General features: G+C 51.2%; 1 protein-coding gene across 2 annotated transcripts in view; it reads right to left on the minus strand.

Annotated features, from left to right (window-relative positions):
- Positions 1-830: 830 nt before the first annotated feature.
- LOC144152709 (brefeldin A-inhibited guanine nucleotide-exchange protein 3) overlaps positions 831-20,222 on the minus strand; it is a 104,624-nt gene continuing 85,232 nt past the window's right edge. For both annotated transcript variants that reach the window (XM_077684114.1, XM_077684115.1), the window contains 7 exons: positions 15,996-16,224; positions 15,015-15,190; positions 12,515-12,690; positions 9,950-10,914; positions 8,948-9,159; positions 3,875-4,298; positions 831-1,919 (listed from right to left, as the gene is read on the minus strand). In XM_077684114.1, the coding sequence (XP_077540240.1) occupies positions 1,674-1,919; positions 3,875-4,298; positions 8,948-9,159; positions 9,950-10,914; positions 12,515-12,690; positions 15,015-15,190; positions 15,996-16,224 (2,428 nt within the window). In that variant the 3' untranslated portion in view covers positions 831-1,673. The remainder of the gene's footprint in view (positions 1,920-3,874; positions 4,299-8,947; positions 9,160-9,949; positions 10,915-12,514; positions 12,691-15,014; positions 15,191-15,995; positions 16,225-20,222) is intronic.

A 20,222-nucleotide genomic window follows, 5' to 3' on the forward strand; every position in this document is an offset into this window, starting at 1 on the left:
AGGCAAAAAATAAAGAAATAAACATAAGTTCACTGTCAGATGCATTGCTAGGTGAACACTTGACATTGGTGGGAATGTTGCATTAAAGCACACACTGGGACAAACTGATTACATGGGGAATGATGACGAAGAAACATGTTTATCAGACAACCATACACCGAAATGGGATAGCACGCAACTTCTAAGACCCTATTTACCTGGTCTGCTGTTGCAATGGTTATTGCAACTAAACTTAAAACAGTCAGGGAACCACAAGCGAATAGGAAACTCTGTGATGTCAGACTAGCTTGCAGGAAAACCATCAGAATGTAAAATAGGTATTAGTGACAAGATTTGCAAAGACAAATTTCGAGGTAAGAAGACCTTATTTTTCCATTTGTCATATTGAACATAAATGAGATGTCTCGATTGCAGATCAATATGCTTGCCTTCCAGTTTGCGGGAGAAGTTTCCTACCTCAAGCCAGCAGGAATTACGTACGTTGTCTGTGCAGAAATCTTGCTAATAATTCTGTGGCTATAAGGAGCAAAGATTTGCTTCACTAGACACGGAATTAACAAAAAAATATGCTTCTTTAAGTTCAAATATTTCTCACAAATCCTGTTGACATTTAGCACTCCATAATCTATTGAATAATGCCTTAACTTGCACATTTTGCATTAGCACAGGTGTTCTTTAATAATTCTCCAAGAATATATCAATATCTGAGTATAGATGGGGCAGTTTCTTCTCTGCTTGATTCATGAATGTACAGGCATACAGTTAAGCACAACTTATCGAAGGCAAATTAGGAAATAGGGAACAAACCCATTTCATGTCTATGTGTTCTAACAGTGCATAAAAATTCAGCTTGACCTGAGTTTCTGACAATTCAAGTCGATCTTCAAGGTTCCTTGGGTTTGTTCTAATTCACCCAAATGCTGGCTGCTGTTATGCTAACCGTAAAGCTCTCACTTAGGTGTCAGATATGTACAACCTTACAAACCAAAAAAGCCTCTAAAACTACAGCATGTCTTCTAGGCAGACATTGAAGGAAACTATGCCACCCATCTTGGAACACATCTGCTAAATCAATTGGCCCCAGGCACTTGCTTGCAAGCAAAAGCAACTGGTACATTTGGAGGATGTTGAAGAGGTCAGCGTGAGCAAGAAGTTTCCAACACCATTGCACACTATTCACACTAAAAACAGCGCAGGGATGAGGACGGAAGAAGTGACAAACTAGAGCGCTCTAGTTTGTCACTTCTTCTGTCCTCGTCCCTGCGCTGTTTTTAGTGTGAATAATGTGTACCCAACTAGCCCAACGTCAAGCCTTAGTAAACCATTGCACACCTAAGAAAGAGATCTTACAGAGATTAAATGCTGAAAAAACTGGTTTCACAATATATAAGATCACCATACATCATTAACAGCCACACTTAAAAAAAAGTTTTTAGTGCTGCATTCGATTAAGTCTGCATGAAAATAAAGAAAAAGATGTATACGAGATAGCCATATAAACGAATGCTCCTATGACACTGTCGGGAAAGTCTAAAACAAAATGGTCTTAACTCCCACAGAGCATGTTTAAAACTTTACATAGACTAGGATCAGTGATAACAATGCTGTGGCCCACAATGCTAGGCCGTTTGTTACGTATGCCAAACATCAACAGGCCAAAAGATCACTGTAAATCACTTAGGCGCGTTTTTGGAGGAAGCGAGGCCGCCACTGAAGCCAAGGTTGAGTGCAACCCGATGCAGCCAGTCGGCAGTGAGCGCCCTCAGCTCAGGCTCAGAGGGCCCGCAGTTGATGAGCACTTCGACGCCGGCATACAGGACAGGCACGAGGGCCAGAAACTCAGCCTCCCCTAGGGACAGGTGAAGCTCAAGAACTGACTGGGCAAGTTGGGAGCACACTTGGACGTGAGCCTCCGCATCCTGTCGTGCACACAGAGAGAGAGAGAGGGAGAGGGGGGAGAGAAGGCAGTGATAAAGAGCCAGTTAACCTATGAGAGAGCTGGCCAAGGTTATGAGAAAGCCTCAGCAAACACTTAACACACGACGGTGCCGAGTTACTGAAAATAATGGCCATTAAAAGTAAGCTTAGTTTGAGCACAACCACGTTAACATGTACCTAAAATTTGTTTCGTTTTAGCATAGCTTGCTAGTCTGGAGTTGGCATGCTAGTGTGCCAATGTTATGTGGACAACCTGCAACTTTGCATTGTTTGAAACACTGAGGTGATTGTACCGAATTACATTTTCCGTAATTTTGTTCGAAAGAAATTGATGGTGCCATCCCTAAGCAATTTGTAAATAAGTGGCAGATTCCTAACAGGCAGCTTTCTCAATCCTGATACGACATGATTATGTGAACAACCAAAATTGGGAAGTTAGCATTCACTAGTAGACCACATCGCCTTAGTAATGACGAACTATACAGCTCTCACTCAGTATATAACTTGGATCGAAGCTTGGACCCCCCAAAAATTACCGATACTTCAGACCGCACAGCCGGCCAGAATTTACAGACTTAGATGCGATAATCAGCAAGGGTTTCTGGGCACTGCAGAATCGTCACAATGTTACAAGAGGTACTCAGAAATGCCACTGCATCTCTAGTACCTAATTAAATTGTTGGTTTCAAGTACAGTGAAAGCTCGTTGATTCGAACGTCAATAATTTGAATTTATGAATAATTCAAAGTGTAAGATTTGGTTCGGCCAAGTCTCCATAGAAGCCTATGTATTGAAAAGCCCATTAATTTGAACGCGAGGGGCCTCTGCCATGGATAATGCAAACTATGCGCCATCGCGTCGGCAGCTTGGGCCTAGCGCACGGCCTTAGAAATGGCCCCGCTGCCTACACACGAGCCTGCATCGCCTTCGGAAAGGAGAGAAAAACGGTGAAGTTAAATTGGGTAAAAGTAATCTAAAACCCCCATGACGGACATTCGGAAGGAGTTTCTTTGCTGACTACATCTATGTGGACACGAGTTCAGGGTGTAAGGCGTGCTGACAGATGGCATCATTTCTGAGGTCAGAAGCATAGATCCAGTCGCTGCCAGTGACCACGAGGAGTCGGCCGACAAGGAACCAGTGTGGCCATCACTCAGAACTATTGAGTGAATGGAATGCCGCCAATCTCTTTAGTTTTGCAGTACACGAAAAGGGGCCCTTCCGCTACATTCAGTCATTAGAGCACAAAGTTCTAGCTTTCGCTTTAAAGAATAAAGGCAGGCTTCAATTGTGGTCTTTTTCAAGCATTCAATTCTTGACGTGCTCCACTGCTCCACAGTTGCATTGCACGTCTCTTGCACTTCACTTTCGTTAGTTCAAACTTTCATTAGTTTGAACTGAGGTGACGTCTCCTCGCAGTTTGACTTAACGATATTTTACTGTAAATGTTGCAAAATTTAAGAAGGAGGCGGAAAAGAGTGCTCGCAGAAGAAAAATGCCTTCGTAAAGTTGACAGCGTTTGAAAAAGAATAAGTTGCAAAAACTCGCAAGGGGGAACTGCTGGGTAAATGTGTAGACAGCTCTGCTATACACCGAGCCCTTTAAAGTCAGCTTCACAACTATCCGAATGAACTACTGGGAATACATTTTTTCAGGAGCAATACAGGAGGAGCGACCGTAGTTTTTTTTGTTAAATACCCTTATAAAACCTCATGTATCCTAACATAGCGCTATACACAGAGCCCCTTAATGTCGGCTTTACTAAACACAAATGCATCGTTGTGAAGTCATTCTTTCAGGGGCAATGCAAGCAGCTTGATATTGAAGTAGGTAGGACCTAGGGCCTATTCAGTTCATTTTTGTTTCGTAGGGGGATAAAACGTCGGCATACGCGGCATTCTGCAGATATGGAGCTTTTCCGAGCGGCGAGACGCACCTTGAGGATGGAGCTCTTCCGCTGGTTCTCGACCTCCGCGGGCAGCGGCGGCGGTGGGGTGCCCACGCTATCAGCAGAGACACCGCCGTCTTCAGAGACCACCGACGCACCCCTGGACAGAGACGGCCTTCTAACGGCGCCCAGCGAAGCCCTCTGGTGGCGCACACCACTGGCAGCGGTCGGCGGGGGAACGGCGGCCGGCATGGAGTGCCTCGTCTTGCGCCGCTTGTACTCGCACACCATGCTCTGGATGGCGTGCTCGGTCACGATTGAGTACACACGGTCGGGTCTCAGCGCCGCCTCATCCTCCGCGCCCGTGGCCATGTGGGGCTCGGACGAGTCTGACGACGAGTCCGAGGGCAGCGGCGACAGCGGGGGCCGCCCGGACTCGGAACCACCAGCCACCGAACCCATACTTTCCGTCCTGCACGGCACACTCATTGTATAAGCTTAGGAAACAAAGTCGCAATGACCTGAGACTGAGCGCTGTGAGCAGTAATCGAATCTACAACATATTTTTCAAAAACTTCAAGAACACAGGCACAGAAAAAAGCAAACACGCACATGAACAAACACATCTGGCGCGCAGTGAGAAAGGCTACGGCATCACGAAGTGGGCTGTGTACTCCTTGAATATGGTGTAAATGTATACTAGGTACAGTATCATGGACATCTATGATGCGAAAATCGTCGATAGTAGTGAGCAGTGCGTGCGCACCTAGCAGAGAATTGGAGAACGGTCGTGAAAAGTGAGTCGAGCCACTTCCAACACACAAAAAGGACGTTTAATTACCTCTTATCTCCAAACAAAAAATTTTTGGAACATGCCCTTTCTGACGATTTACTGGCGCATAGGATGAAAGACCGCGACCGCTGCGCATCAGTAACTAATTGGCACGCACGCACGCACGCACGCACACACACACAAATAAAGCCATTTCACTCAATGTGAAAGCTGTCGGAAGTGCAGAGCAGTGATTCGCCATAATGGGCAGTAGTGCTGTTATCCGCTCACTGCTACCACCCAATGCAATTCAAATTTCCCGCATTCGCAATGCTCGCGCGCCCCCTACCTAAACTGCGCCAGCGGGGGGAGTTCTGCCCTTTTAAAGACTATAGTCTTTCTTGGGCTACTTAAACCCAGAAATTTTGGTCTGTCTGTATGTCTGTCCGTCTGTCCGTCTGTGACTCGATTCAGCCAACCGGCCAAAGCAAAACAATTCCTGCGCAATAGTCTTATATAGTCACAGCTAAATCTACCCGTCTATGTCCGGTGTAAGGTTCATACTTGTCAATATTGTTGAAGAAGAACAAGACATTACGCAAATATGAGACAACAAATCAATACAGAAGTGATATTTGCAGTGTTCCTTTATAAAAAAGTCAAACATGCTTGACTTTTGCGAAATCAGATACTTTATCAACTGCAGAAAAAGAATTCACTCTGCCGTCGCCTGATGTCGCCCGCGCCACTATAGCTTCTGGCGCCATTTTAAGAAATCAACCGGCAACAGTTACGCAAGGTTCCACTATATAGGTTCCACGTTCTGCTTGCAACGCACTTGGAGTCGCGAAACGCAGTTCTATAAACGTTGAAGTAGGGCGCCTCGATTAACGCGCGTCTTCGCTGTACGGCAGCGTTGGCATCGAGACACCCGGTTTGGAGCAGTGGAACGCGGGAAATTTAAAATGATTTAAGCAAACCTTTGGCGTCTTTACCTTGGGAGGAGCGCGACGCAAGAGGAACAACATGAGAGGTGAGCGGGAAAGCGAAGGGAGGCATTTACTTCGCAAAAGCCGATAAAGACTATCATCTTTTGACGACATTTGCAACGAAAGTAGCAGATACACGGCCAATTTTTTTGTGCTTGCTTTTCCTCCCGCACGTGCCGGCGTTGCACTGCCACTTTTTTTTTTTTTTTTTTTTTCACTTACCGTATAAACCGGAATATAGGTCGAGTTTTTTTCCAAAAAAATCCGCACAAAAGTCACCCCTCGTCTTATATAGCGGTCATTGGCAGAATGTAAATCGTTGTCTGGCAACAATGTGCAAGCGTAGTCCGTCGCCAATCGCCATTCGTGTCGGACTGCTCCCTCGCTCTATCAGGCCTTTATTTGATTTCGCTTTTCTCTAGTTTTTCGTCTTTTACTCGTCTATTACGCATGCGTGCGTACATTTCTGTACGTCTCTGTTCCGAGATGAGTGGCGGCAGTTGACGCCAGTTCACCGCGGCGTTTAAGCAGACGGCGATTGCGTCACCGAGCAGAATGGGAATATGGCGGCGTAACGCCAGTTAGGCGTTTCAGAGAAAGGTGTGCGGTACTGGCGGAGCCAGAAAGCTAAGCTGTGCGCGTGCAACCCCCGAAACCGATTGTTCTGTGGACGTCAAGCGGTGCACCCCGAGTTGGAGAACAAAGTGGCGGACTTCGTCCGGGAACTTCGCTCACGATCGCTCCGGAGGCTATGCGCGGACCGGCTCCGCGAACTGTACAATGAGTGGATAGCCGGCGACAACAAAAAGACCTATACGGGCCGGTTGCGACCGTGTCAAGCTGGGTGTCCTTCTCTGGGCAGTCGCTGCCCGACGACATGGGTACACGAGCGTTCAGGAAGTGCTCCATCAGCAACGCGCCTGATGGCATGGAAGATGACAGTGCGAAGCAGTCATCCTCGGACGACTGTGAGAGCTCGGACGAGTGACTTCGGCAGGCATAGTGAGTGGCAGTGACAGACGGGCGTCGAAAATAAATATAGACACTGTGAGTGCGCTTCTGTGCCAAATTATTTTTTTTGTCAACTTTTCCCACCTCAAGGTAGGGGGTCGACCTATATACCGGGTCGACCTATAATCCGGTTTATAAGGTACTACCGTGAAAAGCAACCCAACGAGCTTCCCTAACTAAATGAACGCGGGCCCTGCCGGTTAATTACGTATATTTTGTCTGAAATGTACCTGCAGTTTTCTTTGCGCTAAGCAACGGGGAGATGTATGACAAGCGCCAGCGGTTCACGAGTTTCGAACGCTTACGACCATATAAACCGCTTGGCTTTCAAAGCCTATGAGGGGCGCCGCGATGACAGCCGCTACGACGGAACGCCGTGTGGCTTTACTTGGGTCCAGCGAGCGAGCTACGACAAGGCGCGCCCCTAAAGAGCCCTGCACTCAAAATTCAGTGTCATTCTACTCTGCGAAGGTGGATCACCAGCGGAGCTGTTAGTAGGTTATTGGTCGCCCACTTACTTCCGCTGAAACCGCGCGTCGCGCCGGGGAAGCATTCAGTTTAAGTTCCCGACGAGCAACGCGTTTACACGTGGCGTCCGCGGCCCGGTCGTCGTCGGTGGTCTCCTTCAGCGTTCGCGCACTTCGCCGCCCATATACCATATTTTCTTCATAAGTGGGCTTCACTGCGCAACACGCAACGTCGGAAAGCCATCTTACAAAAATCGAGCTTACACCGATCTCTTTAAAGTGGGCTTCACCTTTAACACAAATGCATTGCTTGGAGGACACTCCTCCAAGGGCAATACACGCCATCTTGTATATTAAAATATGAAGCGCCGGAGGCAATCAGGTGGCTGAAGGAACAGGGTGAGATGAAGTGAAGAGGGGGCCCCCCGAGCGGCTTTTCTCCGGTCTACGCACGAAAAATGAATAAATAAATAAACAGAGGAGTCAGCATATAACAGCTCCGCTGTAAAAACGCGAAAGCAAGCGGCTTCAAGCGCAGAGAACGCGATACACGCCCGAGCTAGGGCTTCCCCGCCACCAGTCGTTTCCTGGCCCTGGAAGCGACCAGCACTATCTGGCGTAAATTCCCCGGGCGCACCCTCCCCCCGTCCCCCACCTCTTCCCCGACAACGCGGGCGCGGTACGCGCAGGCCATCGTTATCCGGTGCAAGATCAAATCCAGCAGCGCGCCCCACCAGAAAGCCGAAGCAGCAACCTCCTCCCCCTTCCCCCGGAAAACCGGGAGGCGATTCAAACCGTAGAAAAAAAGGAGGCGGTCAGAGCTACGGTGTACTTGAATACTGGCCCAACGATTCATATGGTGGCGGATTAGCAACGAAGCTATTTCGGTTTCACTGGGCTGCGCACATTCACGAAACAAGGCCCCACTGACCGGGGCGCAGTCCGAAGGAGTGCGCGAAACTTCTGCGTCGGTACCGGCGCCGTCGATGTCCATGCGATTGGAGGCGGAAGCGGATGATCCAGCCCATGCTTCATTGACCCCCCCCCCCCTCTCCACGGCTTAATCAACACCGCGAAAGCTTCTCCTGCAGGTGGCCTTGCTCTAACCAGAGCTCTAACGCAGCCCCGAGCGACGCGCCCCGCTCTCTCCAGCCCGTCCCATGGAGCACCCTCTCTCCCTACCAAGATTTCTGCACACGGACGCGCCCCATTCGTTGACATTTCTCGGCTCAGGTACCCCCCTTCCCCCCTCTAGGGAACAACGCATGCGGGGAAGATGAACACAGCGGGCTAGAGTTAAACAGCTTCGCTGTAAACACGGATAACGATGGGAAAAGTAGGTACGAAGAAAAGTACTACGTTGTTTTGACGGTAGGCTTCGAAGGCAAACTTGACGGGCGAACGAGCGATTTGGAAAAGCGAGGCTCGCTGGACACCTCATTTTAATCGAAAAACTTAAATACGACCAACACCCACCATGGATTTTATGCTGATATACAAATTAGGCAATGTTTATAACCCGCTTTATAGTCCGCAGTCAGTTCCAAGTTAGCTCGGCGGCAAATTGCGGGAGTTAGAGAGAGAGGAAAGAAGAGAGAGAGAGAGAGAGAGAGAGAGAGAGAGAGAGAGAGAGAGAGAGAGAGAGAGAGAGAGAGAGAGAGAGAGAGAGAGAGAGGACAAGATGAAATAATACAGAAAAGAAGAGAAGACCAGGAGCGGAATTTTAAGTTTTGTCCATTTCATGTATGTCCGTTTCCAGCGTGCCCTGACTAAGCAGGACGTGACACAGCACATCTCTCGTTCAGAGGCCTCGCAAGAGCAACTACGTCACGACTGAAACGGGCACAACTGAGAATCGCGCCCCCGAACAAGGTGCACTCACCGCGTCCTGCCGCCCCTGTTGGGCAAGATCTCCGGCAGCGTGTCCGGCTGCGCCATGAGGAAGAAGATGGGCTGGTCGCTGACGCGGTCCAACATGGCGCCCTCCTTGGCCGCCTCCGGGGACGCCACCCGCGCGTAGTGCGTGCACAGCTCCGAAAACAGGGAGCGCAGCCGACGGTACGGGTTCCACTCCTCGCCGCCGCTGCCGCCAGCCTGGTGACGATTGATGGACATAAGGCCCCCACAAAAAGAACCTATGCTCCCAACTCAGGTACGCGACACCCGCAGCAGCCGCTTGTTCATTAATAACTTACGTAATTTTTTACTCTTCTAACGCAGTCTACATTTTGGGCATGTTCATAATTAGAATATTTCAAGACGGCCGAATGCGCAATTCACCGGAGGTGCTCATACAGCACGGAAAATCGCAAAATGGTCGCCGACATTTCTCGGGTACAGAGCTCGATGCCAGCGCCGCCGTACAGGGTGGAGACACCCTTTGAACGGTCCCGTGCCACCGCTATTGGGTCAAAGTGATCAACGCGCTGTTCTTTTCGTTTCCCACAAGACCCAGAAGCGCGAAACAGATAAGATGATTCAAATTCCGCCAGTAAACCGCGTTGCGGCGATAATTACAGCGCGGTATTGATACAATGACTTGCTGCGGCGGCGAGCGAGTGACCCAAAATGGCGGCGTCAACGCATACGTGTCTCCGCCCTGTACGGCGGACGCGTGAATCGAGTCACGCTAGACATTTCCCTTACACAGCGCCGTCTAGTGCATCGAACGCGAACGCGAACCTCTACATCAGGCAAGCCAGCAAGCAAACAAGACAGCATCTTGGTGTGGCGCCCCTTGACCACGCTGGGATGACTTGCAAGCACAGACCACGCGCGAAATCCCCTAGGCCTATGTTGCCAAGCGCTCAGAACTACGCGCCTGTCGCCCTATAAGCGCACAAAGTGTATTAGCTAAGCACAGAGAAAACGACCGCATGCGTACCTCGCTGGTGTCTCCGGTATTTCCCGTTCTCCTATACGAGCCCCTGGGACGACGTGAATCGCCGTGCAGACGCTGTCGCCTCCGCCTTCTGCTCCACTGACGGCGTTCATCGCCCAGGCACGGCGCCGGCTGTTCCTGGACGTCGTCGCCCTCTGACTCGTACGACGTCGACAGCAGGGCCCCTTCGGAGCTCTCGCCAGTTCTCTGTAACCCCCTGGGTGGCTTCTTAGGCACCGCGTGAAGCGATTCTTCCTTTCCGCTTGATCCAGCGTTCGCACATCCTTCAGTTTGATCGTCGACATCACCGCCCTTTTCAACATCACCTTTCCTCTCGACTGGCTCCTCCGCAACTTCTCGGTCCTGAACCGCTTCGCTCAGTCCTGCTTTTTGCTGCCTTTGATCGCCTGCAAGTGATTGCTCTCCGGTTGTCCTATCTTCACAAGCCACGTCCTCGCCTTCATCGGCATCCTTCGCTCCTCCGTCTCCTGTCGCTTCTTTGGTCTCCTCACGGCTCGAATCCCGTTCCGGTGCATTCTCTTCCGTCTCTTCCTGCCCATCCTTTGGAGCTCTTCCAGCATCTACGACGTTGACGTAGCATGCTTGCGTTTCTTCACCCTCATCGCCTTCTCCCCCTTCCCGGAGGTCTTCGATGCCGCCGTCTTCGTCGTCGTGGTCATCGACGACTTCGAGGGGACAGCAGGGAGCCACGAGCTTGTTCACCGCTTCCATGGTGAGCGGAACGGCGGCGGGTCGGCCCAGGCAGAGCTCGAGCAGCACGACGGCCTGGATGGCCCAGCTGATGGCCGCCTGCTTGAACAGGTTGGCGGCCACTTCGGCGCGCGCCACCTTCTGCACGAGGAACTTGAGGCCCGGACGCTCGTCGAAGTCCGTGGCCGTGCAGTGCGACTCCTCGAGGACCGACAGCAGGCTGCGCAGTTGCTCCACGGGCACCGTTTCGAGCTGGCCTGCAAGTCCCAAGAGTGGCCCCAGCGCGCACACAGAATTGCTGCGGCACACTTTAAACGGACATACATAAAACTTTGCACAGGAACTGAAGTGGATTAGTCAACCTGCCGCAGTTCGACTCTTCCATTTCCCAATTTAGAGGACGCATGAAGTCGTAATTAGTTGACGTCGAGCGTGTTCCCACTCCCGATTCCCGAACTACATCGCCATGCCCACAAGCTTTCAGCGTGGTTTGATGCAATCGTAGTCTTCGCTATTTCCATCATAATCTATTTCCCGGCTCATTAACCTAACTTTTATATATAATAAAGATTTATTTAGCTTTCCTTTTTTTGCATCGCAGCCTTTTTTTCGCACCTTAGGTTTTAATTAAAGTACTGTTTAACCTTGGAGGCAATTTGCGTTCAGAAAAGAACAATGCAAAAAACCCACAAAGCGCACCTCCCCCGGAGTCCAATTTGCTCGCCGGGCAGCGTTTACATCACACCTATAAGCTTGGCACCAGTCAGAAATAAATGACGGCATATACGGGTCGTCTGTGATGAAGAACTCGTGCCAGTTTGCAGTCCGACACTAACTACCAGTCACGACACAGCGACCATCAATGGCCGCGTTGGCATGGTTGCGACAGAAGCGTAGCGAACGCGGTTTCTGTCGCAGTTCAGACGTCATGTAAATGCCACATTGCACTCGGACGTCGCGGACCACCGCGCCAGCAAGGGATCGAGATGGGCCTTCGTGTAGGGCACATAAACCGCGTAAACCTGGCTGCAACGGAGCGCGGGGTGCTGGGATACACGTTTCTCGGGCAACGGCTCGCGATAAGCAGCGCCCGCGGAACCCTGTCCACAATTGGCTCGCTCTTATCACGTACCAGCCGCTGACGACGGCTGCGGTGGGAACGCCGGGTGGCTCACAATCTGTGCGTTCCGAAAGCGCGCTCTGTCATCAGACGCCCAAGCACCACCGGCATTGCGAAACGAGAACGACCTTTCAGCATAAAGCTAGAAAAGCGAAGCGCAATTTGCATGCCAAGGTAGCGCCGCGCCACCGGCAACCGTTGCCGAAACAGCCACCAATTGTGCTATCATGCAAAGGTGCGGCAGCGACGGGCGATACGAAGGTGGGAGAGGATGCCAGTAGACACATTTCGAGCGACGAGTAACTTCCCGCTACAATGCATGGATCGTGCACCATCGCAGAGACTTGGATGCGCTTTCATGTTAACGGCAGCGCATCGCAGTACAGCCGCCGCGCTTCTGCAGCCGCCAAGTACGCGAGGCCACAAACTCGACCTATGCTAAATAATAACTAACAGCAGCCAGCGCACAGCCGACCACGCCGTATTTACATAGCAGCCAGAGGCGCGCAGCGAACTGGGTTCCTGTAATGTCGACGTCATGTAAAATGCGCGGCGAACTTAACTGACAGTAGCGCATCGAATTTCCTAGCGTCTCTGGCTAGCGCATCAGCTGTCGCTCTCGGGCTGCGAAACACATGCGGCGGCGCACAGGGGCGGAGGAAAGGACAAGTTACGTCACAAAGGATAGTGAACTTGGACGCGCTGGGACCGTTTTATTCCTATTCCCTTTCACTTACCAGCGAGGCTGGGCTGTAGCGGCGGATGCCGGCTGCGCGCAGGCGACGCCGGGCAGGCGAGCACGCTGGTGAGCGCGGGCAGGCGGAAGCGCGTGCCTTCGAGTAGCAGCGTGGCCAATGTCTGCAGCAGGATCTGGTGGGACAGCAGGCCCACCACCAGCTGCTGGAAGGGCACCCTTCGCTCGTGGAAAGGTAGGAGAGGGAGGAAAAGGAGAACCGCAGGGGGAAACGAGAGAGAAGTAGCGGTTAACTGGGCGAGCAAGTTAGTGAAGGCAACAGCGCGGAGGAAAAGGGAGCAAAGGAAGACACGATGGACGTGAGCGCTGCATTCGCCCGCTAGTTTGCTACCTCTTCAATTTATTTATTCAGTTACATATACTGCGACCCCAGTAAAAAATTATTGCAGGAGGCGGGGGGTGGGAGAGAGAAACTTCCAGTAGTCACCTTGGCTGGCGAACACGCGCACATACACCGAAAAAAGAAAGATACCTAATTTGTGCAGATGAAACCGAAAAGTCCACAATAAATGTTTGGTTGCCGCGGTGTTGGAGAGGTTCTGGTTCTTGAAAATATGAATACTTGAAAGCTGTTCTTCAGTGAATTGAGCGGTGTTACTGATAGCGCGTTTAGAGTTCTTGAGTTGCAGGCAGCCCACTGAGAGTTTTAAACTATTACAAATGACAAAATCGTAGTGTCACCCGATTTGCTGGCAGAAAAAATTCAAACCCAAGATCCGATTTCATTTCAATTCGGGTAGTAAGTTCATCTTGTGAAGAAGCGCAGTTGCGGATGTGCGCCCGTAAGAATTAAAAATAAACCCGATTGCCTTCGAACTTCTTGCATTCGTTATGTTAGAGTGTAAACTGATCACGGTGTTACTGTGTGTAGATATTACGAGGCGCATAATCTTTTCCTATGCACGATAACGATTCGGCAACGACCTATCAGAGTATGGCTGAACTAGAAAGCACGCCTTCATAACTTAATATCGCGACGGGACAAGAATTTCTGCTCGCCAGACTAATTCCTTATTTCACACATTTATTGGCCGACTTCCTCTGGTCCCACACTTAATCTTCACTAGACCTCTGCCTCTCGCGAGCACACACACGAACGCTAAAAATCCGCAACTGCTTGAAAGAAGGGGTCCGCAAACTACTAAACACCGGCTTTCTGAACCAGGCCATAACCTCGTTTGCAATCTTAAAGTAAAACCGGCAGAATTGCAGTAAACATCACAAAGTAGACAGAGAGAGAAAGGAAAGAGGTTACTGCAACGTCTTCGAAATAAAAAGCAGAGAACAAAAAAATGAAACCAGGAAAGTGAGCGCATTTCAATGGAAACAAAAGTAATTAAATTCTTTCGCGTGAATTTAGAAAAATCAAAAGGACTAAAATAGTCACCGAGAATAAAGAAAAAAACGACTGCCCCGGGGGGAAAAGGCGTTACGAAGCGGGACGGGCAGAGATACGGGCGCAGCATCGTCAGGCGCTTCGTCCCCCATATAGAGGTAAACGTGCACGGTTCGTTTCGCACGCGCCTTCGATACAGATGCGCCACAGCAGGGTTGTTTCGCGCCTCGCTCTCTTTCCGCTCGCTTTTCCCTATCTTCGTTTTTTTACTACACCTCGCAACCATTCGTTGTCGCCGAGTCGACGCATCGTTAAACTCGCATTAGAGGCTAATCAAACAGCTCACTGTATTCCCGAGATGAGCCGGGAATGGCGGAAACGAAGGGAGAAAAAGCCAGGTGCCAGCTCGCGCCGAGATTACCCGTTGATTACTCTCAAATGAGGAGGAAGGGGAAGATAAATAAAAAGAAGGGGGGCGAAGGATGACCACGGTGGGTGAGCACAAGTATATAGAAAGGGTGAAATAACAGCGGTTCCGAAAACAAAGAAGACGTTGGGATGGGGGGATAGAGGGAAGGAGCAGGAACCCATGATGCTCGATACGTAACTCCTCCAATTACAACGGCCAAACCTCTTTTGCGCGGCAATTACGAGTCAAGAGTAACGAGGGAAAATCGGAGGGGGTGAAAAATATGTTCCAGGTGACATTTCCCAGTGTACATGCGAAGCAAGGGGGAATTGATAGCGCATTTAAAAAGTTAACTTTGTTGACGGTTGTTCCCCTTGAACGTGAAGCGAGAAAAAGCAAAGTCGGTGGTAAGCAGTTCTAACGAGTTCCTTTTTTATTAATTTGTTGTCTAAACGTTAGTGTGCAAGCAGTTTGTTAGCTCTGTCACAAAACAGAGTTCGCAAGCACATTTTGTTCGATAGACCAATCAAATGGTTAGGGTAACGACGCACCACGTATAAATTGCGGCCCTTTCTACTCCGAAGGCCGCAACATATATTTAAGCGTAGGTACATTTTCGCGGATAGCAACGCTTGGAATGCCTCTATCACCGAAACTTTTATTCCCAGCCCCCAAGCGATCACAGAGAAACCGCAGCGTGCGAACCTTCCGGGCTACTCCACGTGTATGTATGCGTACCTGATGACGTATCCTCCGGGATGGTCGGCCGTCGGCGCGTGCTCCCGATCGGGCGGGTGCAGCAGGAAGATGAAGGAGCACTCCTCTTCCACAGCGGCCGCCGTCGCGGCCATTTCGGGCCGGCTCGAGGACGAGCTCTGGGTCAAGCTGGCGCGCTGGGCGTCTAGCAGAAACACCTGCAAGTTTCGGACCGGCCGGCGCATGCAGGAAGACCGACGCACTGGCCGACTCAAGCCGCAAGCGCGAATTTGACCTCGCCTTATTTCACCCTGATCAACAAGAACTTGCAACACGCGATACAAGAGCGGTTTTTTTTTGCACGTGAAAGTCGAAGGGACAGACGTTGCTGTTGCAATGCGCGGCGTTAATAAACAAGAAGTGTCCATCAGGAGGCCGCAGATGGCAGCCGGGGTCTCGCAGCGACGACGTTGTTTCAGCAAGAAACAGAAAAGAAAAGCACGCACGCGCGAGTATGCCGATAGAACTCATCCATCCCCGCTGGATATCATGTTCGACGCGGCCGCCCCCGCTGTCGCCTCCTAGCTCCCTTATTATCAACTCCCTCATTAGAAGATCACTGTGACATCCTTTGGGCGCCACACTCAACGACACAGTCCGGCAAGCTGAACCCATACGCGTTCTCTCTCTAACCATTTAAGAATCATGACTCACTAGATCTCCTAAAGAGACACACGCACAGGTTTCAACTGCGAAAGATACCCAAACAGTCATCAGCTTCTCTTTGATAATACCCTGTTAATTAACAATGCCCCACTGAATGGTTCTGCAGCCCTTTTTCTTTCCCTCTGTCCAACGTACCCAACCGCTGGCTTGAAATGCAGCCTGATCCGTAAAGAAAAGCGCTAGTATGCCAGAATGATAAAGTCCGTCGACGAGTTCACCCCGGGCTATTATAGTACGTTAATTGCGGGCACACGCGGTCAGCGCCTCCCTCCTCCAGTGGCCGCGCCTGCAACATACCTGTCGGCAGAGCTGCCTGAGCCGGTCGGCCTCGGGCCGCGTGCAGTCCCTGCGCACGGCCACCTTGGCCTGGCCGACGTCGCCGTAGAAGTTGTCTGAGCCCGCGTGGAAGCACACCATCAGCTGCTGGGCGGCCAGCAGCGTGGCCCGGGACGCGCGCCGCACGCTCGACGCCGCCACGCACCACAGGTCGGCGCTCAGGAACGGCCCGCCGCTCACCAGCAGGTGCCTGCAGCGGGGTACAGTATGGTGCGGAAGGGAGAAATATGACGATCCAAATCCATCTCTTTTTTCAGACTTCAATAGGCAGCGTCAAGGGCACCGTCGCAACGAAATACTGGCGTCGTCGGCGGCGTTGACCGTGAGCGAAAAATCAGAGCCAGCAAAAAAATCGGCGTGAGCGAAAAATCCCGTGGAGCAACCTTGCGGCGCCCACTGAATCCTCCGGGAGCGTAAGGCGCCGTCCCAATAAGACGGCGTGCAAGCAGGAGCGGAAGGTCCTCACCGCTCGCGGGCGCTGCAAAGGGGCACAAGGGCGACAGCGCCAGGGTGCGACCCGGCCACGATATTACGTTTCGTCTACTTTCCAACGGGGGCGCGGCGGCCCGTGCACCCGTACTTAGCGCTCGCTCGCTCTTGAAACACGTGTGATGGGTGGGCTGCCGTGTAAGTGTGCCGGGCGCACTATAGTCCTCCTCATCGCCGAGTACGACAACGTTATCGTGTTCCACGCTTAAAGGCGAAGATTAAGCGTGGAATATATTTGGAGTTTCATGAAAGTATTCATGTGGTGGAAGCAAAAGGATACGTCTCCGAGTTTTTTGGGCAGGAACATTTTTGGGACAGACAAGAACATTTCACGTTAACGAACGTGAAATGTTCTTTTTTTTTTCAGAAAAGAGGGAGGGGGGGGGGGGGGATCTTTATGCGCCGAAGCTGCACCTGAGGTATAAGGCGCGCCGTACGTGGAAGACTACAGATTTGTTAAGACCACCTAGGGATCTACAGGGTGAGCTGAATTTTCGACACACACGCGTTTTAGTTGATAGCGTCCACAAAAACGAAAAAATAAATAAATAAACAGGACGCCACGGACGGGATGATTTCATTTGATTGATTGTGGGGTTTAACGCGCCGACGCAACGCAGTCGATGAGGCGCGCCGTAGTGGAGGGCTCCGGATTAATTTTGACCACCTGGGGATCTTTAACGTGCGCCGAAATCTCGCACACACGGGCGTTTTTCCTTTTCGCCTCCATCAGAAAAGCGGCCGCCGCGGCCGGGAATCGAATCCGCGACCTCGTGCTCAGCAGCGCAACGCCACGGACGGGATGGAAGCGGCGGCGTCGTGCTCAGTGGCACAACTTTTCCCGATTCAAAGTATAGTTTCACATATGTGACCAGCGACTATGACGGCGAAATCGCCATTTGCCCGACGCGTTGGACATGCACAACGAAGTTCGTTAAAACTAGTTGCTGTTGGCATCGCGTCGTTATCATAAGTCATCTTTCAAAATCATCAAAGTTATGAATACGATAGTGGCACGGCGACACAGACAGCAGGCACCACGCCTCCAACGGCCAACTACCGAAGCCGCACGTACATGAGCACGGCAGCGCCGCTTCCACTCCCACTCACGACTGTCAGCGCAGCGAACTTACCGCGTGCACGGCCTTGACGCCATCCTCCCAAACGAGCGCTCACCGTCGACGGGTAATGCGGTGAGCTCGCTTCGTCGTATAAATTGGACGGCTCGTAATCCGCTTTTGCGCCTCTCCGAATCCTCGAGAAAGACATCCAAAGGCGGTTAGCGGTGAACAAATGTGGCTAAGTTCGTGGCGAGACGGTGGTGCACCAACGCGATCCAGCCTCGAGGGAGCACGGATTCCGCCCGGGCTACGGTCTCTATACAGTATAAAACTAGCGTCGTCGGAGAGATTCGCGGCAGACAATCATCCCAAGGTATAATAATCCGGCAAGTACACCTTGCATTTAGGCGCCTCTCAGTGGTCGGGGAATCGCTAGGCTGCACCCGCAGTCCTTACCGTTAGACCGCCGCCGCTGTCGAGTAAACGAGTAAAAATAAATAATGATGACAAAGGGGGTGACGGCAACACCAAAAGCTGAGAGATTAGAAGTAAGAACGACGGGGGATGATGGCGTCGCTCGGGGTTTGCTCTCGCATTACGCAGCTCAGGATTTGGGCAGCCGCCGCAGCGGTGGAAGTGGAGTCCCAGAGGAAATGCTCTCTTGCCCACTCGGAGGATTTTAATCCAATTTGAGACCTAGCCAAAGCCAGCCATTGAGCCACGTGTAAAAGGCAGCGGAGAACACTGCGATTTTTTTTTTTTTTCCGCAAGAAAAGCCGCTCATTTGAAAGAGGTTGGAAACAATCGCAATGTATCATCTCTCAGGCACGCGACAAGCAGGACGCCGTCCTCCTTGTCATTTAAAGGCAAAAAAGTGCCGGTACGATGTATCCATAGAAATGTTCGGTGGATACTGCGCTTTTCCTAAACACTCCTCTTCAGCAAGCAGTTAAAAACCAGCTACGTAAATACGATGCCGTCAAAACAATTCAGCTTAAAAATATTTGATGAAACGTATTTGTCTTCATCAGACGTTTACCCGCCGTAGTGGCTCAATGGTTAAGGCGTTGTGCTGCTGAGCACGAGGTTGCGGGTTCGATTCCCGGACACGGCGGCCGTTTTCTAATGGAGGCGAAAAGCAAAGTGTGTACGAGATTTCGGAGAACGCTAAAGATCCCCAGATGGTCAAAATTAGTCCGGAGCCCTCCACTACGGCGCGCCTCATCGCCTGCGTTGCGTCGGCGCGTTAACATTACAATCAATCAATCAATCAATCAATCAATCAATCAATCAATCAATCAATCAATCGATCGATCGATCGATCGATCGATCGATCGATCGATCGATCAATCAGTCAGTCAGTCAGTCAGTCAGTCAGTCAGTCAGTCAGTCAGTCAGTCAGTCAGTCAGCCAATAATCAATCAATCAATTATGAGACCTTTCACGATGTTCTTCCTCTGGGGAAAAGGGGAGGGAGGGTGCAGAAGCAGCTCTATCTTCGCCTTACACGGACATTCCCCCCACTCTAGAACAATAAAATGAAGTCGTTGCGAGGTAAGAAGTTCAGTCAAGAGTAGAAAGTCGCTCAACTGACGCCACACGTGTTAATTTAGCGCGTACCTTCTCCACCCCGAAGCCTCCCAAGCAATTTTACCCCCCCCCCATCGACGACAAGGGCGCACACCACGCCCCGCTTTAGCCGGAGTTAAGGACGCTTTTGCACGTGGAAAAAAGAAGGCTGAAATGGCGCAGATGGCGCGCCGAGACGCATGCACATGCAACGTGCGCACGGGATGCTTAATATACAAGGCTGAACAGACCTCCTCCGCTACAGCAGACACGGAGGGTAATCGCGACCCGTAAACGCAAAGGGGTTGTCCACTGCGCGCGACGCGGGGCCTAATGGGGCGCGGTGAAAAATGAAGCCGGACTGGGAGACTAATTTCGCGGAAGGGGCAAGCTGGTCGGACACGCGCTCGAAATGAGTGAACAAGAGGACGCCTCCCCCGCGAACGAGAACGACGGCTTGACCAACGGCCACTTCTCCGTCCCCCGCCCCTTCAAGCCCCGTTGTTAATCTTCAACTCCATGTAGCGCGCGAGCTCGAACGGACACTTGTCAGGCGCCAAGTGGGCGCTGAGAACCAAAGCGAGCATGAGGATTTAATCACTGCTCGGCAACGGCGCGGCGGCGCCCGAACGAGCGAAATTGCGCTCGGACCCGAGCCAGGGTGGACGAGGTGGACCCTGGGAAGAGTTAGCCCGCTGCTGCAGCAAGGCGGGTCAGAACTAAAACTATCAACTGCAGTCAACTGGTTAGGAAACGGAGTGACAACTATACCAGCATTCTCTTCGTTTGCAACCCCCCCCCCCTACATAAAAGGGAACTTTCTTTAAAGTGAAGGCCTAACGCCTTGCATAAACGTTCGCTGATATCAAAGAGGTCACACGTGTAGTCAACCTGCAGTAATATCGAGCAGTGTACTAAAGTAATGTACATAGGTGATGTACATAGTACATCGCCTTTATTGTCGGCAATGTGTGATACACGGCTGCCACTGATAATACCGGAGGCAGTGTTGTGTGGCAGTGGTTTGTGCGTTTTTTTTTTGTTGTTGTTTCAAGTGCAGTTTAATTTA

The sequence above is a fragment of the Haemaphysalis longicornis genome, unplaced genomic scaffold, assembly GCF_048455015.1.
Source record: "Haemaphysalis longicornis isolate Haplotype H1 unplaced genomic scaffold, Haemaphysalis longicornis Haplotype H1 scaffold_9, whole genome shotgun sequence".
NCBI classification, from domain to species: Eukaryota; Metazoa; Arthropoda; class Arachnida; order Ixodida; family Ixodidae; genus Haemaphysalis; species Haemaphysalis longicornis.